Source organism: Ursus arctos, unplaced genomic scaffold (assembly GCF_023065955.2).
Source record: "Ursus arctos isolate Adak ecotype North America unplaced genomic scaffold, UrsArc2.0 scaffold_13, whole genome shotgun sequence".
Lineage (NCBI taxonomy): Eukaryota > Metazoa > Chordata > Mammalia > Carnivora > Ursidae > Ursus > Ursus arctos.
In genome coordinates, this window is record NW_026622797.1 from 30,409,266 (window position 1) to 30,420,116 (window position 10,851).

Below are 10,851 nucleotides of genomic sequence, written 5' to 3' on the forward strand. Positions count from 1 at the left end.
GCAATTGGACTGGGGAAGTTAAAGAAATCTTTACAATTTCCGAATGAAATGAGTTTTAAAAAAATCAAATAAGACTATTAATAAAGAGAAAAGAAATTGCAATTCAGACTTAACAGGATAAATCAAGGTTTTCCAGTTCTAACTGTGCACTTCCTTGTCAATTCTCAAAAAATATTTACACGACTAGTAAATGTCAAATCCCTATTTGTTCGCTGCTGCAGAGCTCACTCATTCCCTGCACACACTTCCCTTACTCCCTTTTGCTCTTTTGTCCCATTGATTCTTCTTCCCTTTATAACCTGAAAACATCTTTGGGTTTTTTTTCTTCCCTCTTTTCCTTACAAAATTTTGTACTCGCTCCTACTTGTCAAACATTTCTCCGCAATTAGCTCTCACAGGGCTGTTGCGTTGTTTGTTTGTTTTGCTTTCTTTCTTTTTTTCTCTTTTTTGGCTTGGCTTTGCTTGTTTCCCCAAGGGAAAATTTGGGGGGCAGCAGTTATTATGTTTGATGTCTGCACGGTGTATGTGCCTCAACATCTGGATCCTGCCTCTTGTTACAATGGGTGGGATGAAGGAATGAGTAAGTGCCTTCTGTTCCATAGACGGTTGCGAACTTGCTATCAATCAAGTTTGGATATTGATCGAGTTTCTATCATTTTTCACATTTAGTTTTCTGTACGGGCGATTCTGTATGGTAATATTTTTCTTGTGGCTAGAAAACAGTCTAAAGAGAAGAAAAATTAAGAAGTCCAATATTGATAACATCTATTTAGGAAGGACTCGTACCCAGTCAACTCAGTAATTAGAAAATTTAAAACCCAATTAAGATCGGCAAAAATGTTAATGAACAGTTCACCGAAGTGGATACATTACTAACCAAGAATAACATGAACAAATTCGTAATATCACCATTCATTAAATTAAAAACATGAAATACTACTAACATTGTCTAGAGTGGTTAAAATAAAAAGAATTGGCAATACCAGGTGTTGAAGGGGACTGGAGCAACTGGAATGCTCATAGATTGTTGGTGGGTGTGTAAAATGGTGCGATTACTTTCCAAGATGGTTTGTAGTTTCTTGTACAGATAAACATACAGTTTGCATATAACAATTCTACTCCTAGGTATTTCCCAAAAGGAAATGAAAACATATGTCTATGCAAAGAATTATGCCTGAATGTTTTTAGCAACACTGTTACTAAGAACCCCAAAATAAACACAATCTAAATGTCTATCGACAGGTAAATGAATAAAATAATTGTGATTAATTCGTACAATGGATTGCTATTTAGCAGTAACAATGAACCGCTAAGTATACCCATTAATGGATGAATCTCACAGACATTGAGCTGAGAGAAGGAAGGTCACAGATGGGACATATTGTGTGATTCTTTTCTCATGTGATTTTTAGACCGGACAAATTAATCTGTAGTGATAGAATGAACATCAGTGGTTGCCTAGGGCAGTCTAGGGTGAGATCTACTGTAAAAGGGCTCAGGGAAATTACTGGGTTGGGACATTGAAAATGCTCTATACCTTGATTGCCAAAGTGGATACATGGGTGGATATATTTATCATAAGTCATCAGCCTGCACACTTTGAAAGTGTACATTTTTCAAACATCAATTATACCTCAATATGAAAAGGCTAATTTTTAAAAGTGACCAGAATTCATTTATTAGAAAAATCTTTTTCAAAGCCTAAGCTGAGATCTGTTTTAGAGAGCTAAGAGGAAAAAGAAATTTGTCAATGGTAAAATCTAAAATATAATATAGGAATATCCATGTTCCAAAGATTTTTTTCATATTATTTCTTTAATATCTTCCCAACAGTTCCCATTCAGAAATTAAACAAACTACCAAATGAACAAAACCAAAAAACCTTAGCAAAAACCTGCTTTTTGGGTGTACATACACTTCCTTTGTGTATTTTCATGAGGTAAACACTGTATTTCCACACGCCTGTTTTTCCAAATCAGAATTATTAAAATTCAACCTGAGACATTCTAGATTTTAATAAATGATTCTGCATTTAATTTCTGTAACACAAACCAATGATGGAAAGATAAAGAGCTTATTTGAAAGCTTTAGGGACAAACAGGAATCATAAATAAATGGTTCTTGCAAAAATGAAAATGCAATCTCCAGTAATCGGTAAGAATGAACAATATGGTTTCAAATTTTAGACAAAGGTTTTTAAGGACGGGCCCTATTTCCATTTCTATTTCATGAAAAGGTCAGATGTCATTTGGAAATTAGAAGGGTCTAAACTTATTTTTAGCATAAAGATAATCATTATTTAGATTTTTTTTTCTTTCCACACCTTGCACTATGGGGATTCAATCTTAAGGGCTCTGGGTGTTTGGAATTATTTGGCTGCTTTCCTGAGAGGACAGAGTCATTCGAGCATTAATATAGCTCTGATAAGTTGAGGGGCGACGCAAACAAAAAGTGGCGTGTGCATCATCTAACAGCTCCTTGATGACCAACGTGTCTCAGATATGAAAGACTAAGGTGACACAGAGAAACTATTTTTTCCATTAAAATAAACAGCCTTTTATGCAATGATGAAAATTAAATGCTTATTCATTACAAAGTGAAATATTTTGAGATAAAGATATGAATCACTTTTTAAACATGAAAATAAGGATTTGGATTTACAAAGAAATAGGGGAAGAACGTACCGGCAATTACTGACCTATTGTACATATCCTTTTTAAAAGGATTTTTAACAACTGGAATGACGTTCTTAGCCATAGAAGACGATGGTTTTTCCGGGTAGCAAAACGGAGAATCATGAGTAGTGATTTGCTCCCTCCTGCAGCTGTGCAAATGTGCTTCGAGAACCTGAACGGATCCTGTGTCAAAACTCCCTACTCGCCAGGCCCCCGCGTGATTCTCTATGCAGTGTTTGGCTTTGGAGCTGTGCTGACTGTATTTGGAAACCTCTTGGTGATGATTTCAATCCTTCACTTCAGACAGCTGCACACACCTACAAACTTTCTGATCGCGTCCCTGGCCTGTGCTGACTTCTTGGTGGGAGTGACCGTCATGCCCTTCAGCACAGTGAGGTCTGTGGAGAGCTGCTGGTACTTCGGAGAGAGTTACTGTAAATTTCACTCTTGTTTCGAAGGGTCGTTCTGCTACGCTTCCATCTACCACTTGGGTTTTATTTCTCTCGATAGATACATTGCTGTCACTGATCCTCTGGTCTATCCCACCAGGTTCACAGCGTCTATGTCTGGTCTATGTATTGCCTTCTCTTGGCTCCTTTCAATTATTTATAGTTTTTCCCTTCTTGGAACAGGTGCAAATGAAGCTGGGCTGGAGGATCTAGTAAGTGCTCTCACCTGCGTGGGAGGCTGCCAAATTGCAGTGAATCAAAGTTGGGTATTGGTCAATTTTCTATTATTTTTCATACCCACGCTTGTGATGATAATTGTTTACTCCAAGATCTTCCTCATCGCTAAACAACAGGCTAGAAGAATTGAAAGTATGAGCAATAAGACGGTGAGATCAGCAGACAGCTACAGAGACAGAGTGGCCAAGAGGGAGAGAAAAGCAGCAAAAACCCTGGGAATCGCAGTGATAGCCTTCTTGATTTCATGGTTGCCCTACTTCATTGATTCCGTCATTGATGCCTTCCTGGGTTTCATCACACCCACATATATCTATGAAATATTGGTTTGGATTGCTTACTATAACTCAGCAATGAACCCCTTGATTTATGCTTTCTTTTATCCTTGGTTTCGAAAAGCCATCAAACTAATTGTCACTGGCAGCGTCTTGAGAGAGAATTCCTCAACAATCGATTTATTTTCTAAGTGTAGGTTTTAGATTGAAAATAGATTTGCAATGAGCATGGCATTGGGAAGAAAAAATTAATCATAATTGTGCAAGATTTTTTTTTAAGATCCTTATTTAATTGAGAGAGAGTGAGAGTGAGAGAGATCACAGAGGGAGAGGGAGAAGCACACTCGCCACTGAACAGGGAGCCTGACATGGGGCTTGATCCCAGGACCCTCAGATCATGGCCTGAGCTGAAGGCAGATGCTTAACTGACTGAGCCACCCAGGCACCCTTTGTGCAAGATCTTCTAATGTAAAATAATTGAATTATGCTTTCTACTGGAATGCTTACATTCAGGTTCATAGTTCTTTGGTAAATGCAACAACATTAAAACCCATTTGTGATGGAAACGGCATGGCCTTGGAGCCAGAAAGGCCCGGACTATGGTACCAACTTTGCCATTTAAAGCTGTGATCTTGGATGGCTTAGTTTACTCTGAGCTACAATCTATATGAAGAGCCTAGTATATTTTTGTTATTCTAAATCCTGCCTTTTGTTACTTTATATGAGTCAATCCCTGGCTGTATCTTCTCTTTGTTCCTTTGCAATATTTTTTTATTAAAATGTAAATACAACTAAGAGATACTTAAAAAGTTGGTGCCTCTTTGCTCTGACAAGGTAAGGGAATGAGTCTGCACTGTCTGGGGTTCAGATCTGTGAGTCCAAAAATGTGATTCAGAGTCAGAAAAACTCAATCAAGAGACACATCTCCTCACTGCAATATCAATTCAGTTATTTACAATGGAAAGATAACCGGCATCATTAAAAAAAAAAAAAAAAAGCCACATTTATTCCGTAAGCTTCTTCCTGGTAAGTCTGCTCCTAGAATTATATTAGGGTTCAGAAATTTTGGCAGTTAGCATTTGTCTAAAGAAAGGATTTTAAGATTGTCATTCATTACTTTATTTTAAAATTCATCTCTTTTTTATTCACGTAGTTGAACTTTGTTCCAAAAATTACTTACAGGGGCTTTGAAGCATATATGTGAAAATGTAAGTTAAAAATGTGTTCAAAAGAAGAAAGAAAACTGAAATATAGGGCATAAAGAGAAGCCAAGACAGAACCTGCAAAATGCGTTTCGTATGACCCACAAAGTTGGTTCAAAGGCGAAAAAGGGAAACTGAACTAGTTACGCAATTCACAGAGGATCAAGCAACCCAGTTATTTCAGTCTTTTCTTCCTACTAACACTGAAGGGTACTCACGCACAATGTAAATAAATTACTGATTCTATTCTAGCCCTAGCTTTATTGCAATCACACACCATGATTTCAAAATCAGATATCAGATCTTTGGAGCAGGAGGGAATATATGTCACAATAATCTTGCTATATTTTTCAAATTTCTAGCTTGATGTAAATCGACATTGTCTACTAGCATGTCATTTCTATATTACACAAATGCTATGAAGTGGTAAACCTTTCCTGAAATAGTGTATTATTTCTGATTATACTGTGCTTGTGAGACACTCTCCTGTCTTTATTGGATTTTACAGATGATCAAAGGCACCCTAGAATGTTTAGTATCATTTTACCTACAACTCTTTAGTTCCAGCCCTGAATACCATCAATTTCTTTGGACTCCACTGGTTTCAATGTAGCAACTTCTTCTCATCCTGTTCTGCCGGTTATAGAATCTTCACACTGCTTCATTAAATTCTTTTATTTTTTTAAAGATTTTATTTATTTGAGAGAGACAGAGCATAAGCGAGGTGGGGGGGACAGAGGGAGCTGGAGAAGCAGACACCCCACCAAGCAAGGAGCCCGATGCAACGTGGGGCTCTATCCCAGGATCCTGAGATCATGTCCTGAGCCGAACTCAGCCCCTTAACTGACTGAGCCACCCAGGCGCCCCTGTGTCATTTGAAAGATAAAGAAGCTAAAACCAACGTGTTTAAGAAATCTGGGGAATATCACAAAGCTTCTGGATTCAGATAAGTACTTTCAACATCAGTTTAATACATTTACACTGTCTTCTTTTTTTTAGTAGCCTTTCAAAATTAGACAAACCTTTTAATTTTTACCACTTCCTTCCTAGACCAACATACTATTATACTATTGTACTTTTTTATGAGTGTGAAACCTTCATCTTGAAGAAACCAGCTCCTTCCCTCATTATTCTCTTCTGTGAACTATTCATGGCTGTGTGGGGACTTTGCTATTGGCCTTTGCTTCCATGAACATGTACTGAGTTCTTCTGGGATGCATACGTGAGCTCTGGAACCGGAAGGATGTAACGCTAAAACCCCTTTCCGTAAGAATCTCACAGTGCTTATTATTATCAATGCTGCAGGTTTATATGTGTTAGTTTGTAGCATACACGTGTGACCAGTCATGAAGATGAATTTTATTTGAACCATCCTCTGAAAAGAGTCTCATTCTCTAACTACAGGGCATTGGTTCAGAACTGGAAGGATGTCACACTAAAAACCATTTCAACCTAATGATGGTTTATCTAGGTCAGGGCACCCTCATTCTGTGCATGGACCCCTTACCTGCCCTAGCCTCCTTCATCTGCACAACAATGCTGTAAGAGGGGGAAACTCATGACTTCTGTTCCATTAGTGAGGAGCCTGAGGCATAAGGAGCTGAGTCGCGTGCCAAGGTGGCACAGTTGTTAAACGGTAGAAGCTGACTCATAGGCAGGCAGTCAGAGGGTAAGTGCACCTGCCACCAGCTAGTCCCCCCTCACAGAGGAGAATGTGGCCCAGCCTCTCTGCATCCAAGTCCTTGGGGGCGATTTGGAACACAAGGTTTTTATACCAATTTCTACCAAAGGAAAATATGAGCATCGTAAAGAAAAGTGCCAAGTTCTTTGGGGAGATGGGGACACTGGAGGGAGTAATTGATTTGCTATGATGTAACATTTTAAGATTTTATTTATTTATTTATTTGAGAGAGAGAGAACGTAAGTGGAGAGAGGGGCAGAAGGAGAGGGAGAAGCAGACTCCCAGCTGAGCAGGGAGCCGGACAGGAGACTCGATCCCATGGCCCTGAGATCATGACCTGAGCCGAAGGCAGACACTTAACCGACTGAGCCACCCAAGTGTCCCCCTGATGTAACATTTTCAACAACATTTTTCCACTGATCTATACTTCTTCATTATGGAAATAGTATTTTGCTGTACAAGGCTTTTCCCCTGAGGCTGAAGGGAGGGTTATTTGGATAAACTGTATCTTTTTTTTTTTAAGATTTTATTTATTTATGTGACAGAGAGAGAGACAGCCAGCGAGAGAGGGAACACAAGCAGGGGGAGTGGGAGAGGAAGAAGCAGGCTCATAGAGGAGGAGCCTGATGTGGGGCTCGATCCCATAACGCGAGGATCACGCCCTGAGCCGAAGGCAGACGCTTAACCGCTATGCCACCCAGGCGCCCCGATAAACTGTATCTTAACTACTAAGGCAGGATTGGCCCGCATACCATGTGCAATCATGATCTTGTTTTATACTATTAATTCATTTGGCTCCTTTGCACCTTTTCTCCACACGAATCACTCAATCTCACCTAAACATCATTGAGATCAGAAGTCTCACTTTCCCTCTTCCACAGTTATCATTAGTTCATTATTATGAATAACAATATGATTATGTTTGCAAAGTTTATGTCCCTTTAATAGCTCGTGTATTTAACAGTACCTTGTAAAGTTTCTCTTTATTTTTCCATGTGCAAGGACTAAAACAATAGAGATTGTAGAAACATTTCTATATGTCCTCCTTTCTTAGGAACTGCCATGTTCAATGTGTCTATGACATTACTTTCTGCTTTCTAATGTTCTGTTGTGCATATTTGTTCATTCAAAAATACTATGTTACTAAGGAGAACCCCGCTGGACCTTACGCTATACTTGGAAATAATGGATCATCAATAAATGTTTATTGAATAAATAGCTGTGTATTTCTTTAAATATAGAAATATTTTAATGAGTTAATATAGAATGTGCATGGTCCCATTAAGACAATAATAGACTTAGAATTTCTCTCAAGCTCTATTGGTAAGAATGGCTCTTACCTCTTTAAAAACCTTATATTGAGTGCAGTTTGGGTTGTGTTTTTCTCAACTCTGATTTTTCAATCAATTTATTGTATCTGATTTTTCTTTCAGATTCCATATGATCTCATAGTGCTTATCATTATCAATACTGCAGATGCGTATGTGTTAATTTGTAGCATATGAGTGTGACCACTCATGAAAATGAATTTTATTCGAACTGTCCTCTGAAAAGAGTCTCATTCTCTCACTACAGGGCACTGGTCATTGAATTCAAGGGACAGAAAAATTCCCAAAGTAGAAACGTATTTTTCCACGTACCCCTTACCACCCAGACATTAGACTGTGAAAACCTGAAAGTTACCTTTAAAATAATCTAAATTAAGCCATCCTTTACCACATGCAGGCCGTGGCTTAAGTAACCTGCCCGAGGTCAGACAGCCGGCGTCTAGTGAATCCCTGTAGAGGGCTGGCCGCACTCCAGCAGCAGGGCCTGAGCTGAAGCTTCTCGTCTCCTCTAACCTGTGGTCCCAGCACAACCTCTCCTTTCTGAAGGCTGCCTCCACTCCCCTCCCCTAGACCTGGCTTGCCTGGTTCCATGGATCCATGGCCCGCTCCTCCACACACACGTACACATTTATGATTCTCGATTAGCTTTGAACAACTTTATAGGACTTCAATTACAATCATGATGTTAATGAGAATTAGAATTGTGGTTCAAAAAAGAAAATCCCTGAGAACTTTAAATGGATTTCTCCATTGACTTATAGGACAAGCACACTGAGGAGCTGTGTGAAGCCAGCATGACTCCATTCCTTAACTGAAGCTAAGGGATTCCCTGTGGCCCATTTCAGATTTTCTTTTTATACTTGTCTGAATTTGTTGCCTGTTGCTGTGTTCTTTTTTTTCAGTTGTCCTCTTTGTACTTTCAATTTAAAGCCTCAGACCTTTCTTTCACCCAGAAGAAACTTCCCCTGCAATTGCTTTTTTTAAAAAAAATTTTTTTTAAGGTTATATTTATTTATTTGAGAGAGAGAGAGCACGCAAGTGAGGGGAGAGGCAGAGGGAGAGGCAGACTCTCCGCCGAGCAGGGAACCCGATGTGGGCCTCAATTCCAGGACCCATGACCTGAGTCGAAGGCAGACGCTTAACCCACTGAATCCCCCAGGTGGCCCTACAATTGCTTTTTAATATTTCCTTCCTTTTATACTCTTTGTGATTGTTCTTCCTGGCTCTATTGGAAAGAACAGCTCTTATCTCTGGTAACCTTTTACTGTGTGTATTTTGGGTTGTTTTTCAATCAATATGATCCCATCTGATTTTTATCTTTCAGAAATGCTTTTTGAGGCATTTCACTGGGATTTTAGGATTAAGGTACAGTGTTCAACTATCTTCGTGGGGCTGATCTTCTGATGATATGTACCAATCAACCATCCCAATTGTGAAAACACTGAAATGCTTAATACTGGTTGGGAAATATCTATGGCCCTAAACCCCCACGCAACTCGCTGTTTACTTTCCCTAGAAACTTCTCCCCAGACTCCAAAGGCTCCTCATGATCCAGCAGCTGAAAGATCAGTGTGAGGCAAGGGAGGACATCTCCAGGGCTGGCTCTGTCTCTCAGAATAGCATGCGTTCCAACCCATCATGGCCTCCATCCTGCTATACAGTTTTTTAGTGTTTCGAAAGATCGACCCTGAATATTGAGCTAGAAATCAAGTGGTCACATTCTGAAGAGCATTTCATCAATGATACATTTATTTTATTCATGAAAGCTTAAACAGGAGAAGTTAAAGAGTGTATTCAGAATTATTAATGATTGTTTAATTATCATTTGCTTTCTAAGAAATGAATGAGGTCTCTCAAAATGTATGGTAGGGTGGTGGCAAGTATTCTTCAAATTATTCAGAAAAAGCATGAAGGAGTGGAACTGTAGTCATCAGATTCGTCCTTTCTGCTGGTCTATGTGGAGGCCTGGCTCACTGAACATGTCACTAGATTTGAGACCGTCTGAGCTTGGTGCGCTGCGAACAGAAAACGGCTTTACCATTGTCTCTGCTGCAACAGGCAAACACTCTATTGACGCTCCCTTGCCCATGTTTTAATAACACTCTAAGCGGATCTGGTTGCTTTCCACTCAATTTCCAATATTTATAAGCCCATAATAAATTCTTTCTAATTCAGATTAAAGCTTTGCAATCACACCCAGTTCAGTACTCTTATCTTTCAGGGGTGTCCAGGCCCAGGCCCTCGGGCCCTAGAGTGGGGAGGAGTATCAATCTGCTTTCCACTCTGCTTTCCTGCCCGTGGTCCCACCCGTCCTCCAGAGCGGAGCAGCAATGGAATAAGGAGAATATTACTAATGGGACAAAATTGTCCTCACACCTGGGAGTGTCAGAGTCTTGATGGACAATGCCCTGAATGCGCCAGGTGCCCAACTGGAGGCTCTGTGATGAGGTACACGCATGACTCCTTTCGAGAGACGTCTGGTCCCCTGATAGAGCTGAGCCATTCTAGTTGAAGTTCCAACTCCTCCTTAGAGTCTGTCCATGAAGGGAAACCTTATAGACCTTTGTTTCTGGGGTTCCTTCATCCAGGGAATCTCTCCATTAAAGAAGGTACTGGCAAGATGTTTCAAACTGATTCCCCGCTGACCTGCCCAGACAGTCCTGCTGACCTGCCCTGTCTCTATGTTGAGCAGAAGAAAGCGGAGTTGGAGGAAGATGGCTGGAAGGAGAAACAGCCAGCACAAGGAGGAAGCCTGTCCTACCAACTATCCAGGTGGCACCGACAGATTAATTTCGTGTGGCCTAGAGGACATGTGGAAGCCTGTCAGGTGTGTCCCTTCCTGCAGGCCTCCCATTGCAGGGTACACCGAGAGTCTGTGACACGTCCACTGAAGGACGATGTTGGGAAAAGTCAACTGAGCACTGACCACAAGCCCAGGGACCTGGGGATGGGAATGCCTCCTGCAGGGATGCCCGAAGGACCCACATACCGTTGGGACGGTATATGA

The 10,851-nt window shown here is 40.3% G+C and overlaps 1 protein-coding gene across 1 annotated transcript; it reads left to right on the forward strand.

The window, feature by feature from the left end:
- Positions 1-2,796: 2,796 nt before the first annotated feature.
- On the forward strand, positions 2,797-10,851 carry LOC113259676 (trace amine-associated receptor 7a-like). The gene is made up of 2 exons (XM_026505223.1): positions 2,797-3,826; positions 10,433-10,851. The coding sequence occupies exons 1-2, from the start codon at positions 2,797-2,799 to the stop codon at positions 10,849-10,851; spliced, it is 1,449 nt and encodes a 482-aa protein (XP_026361008.1).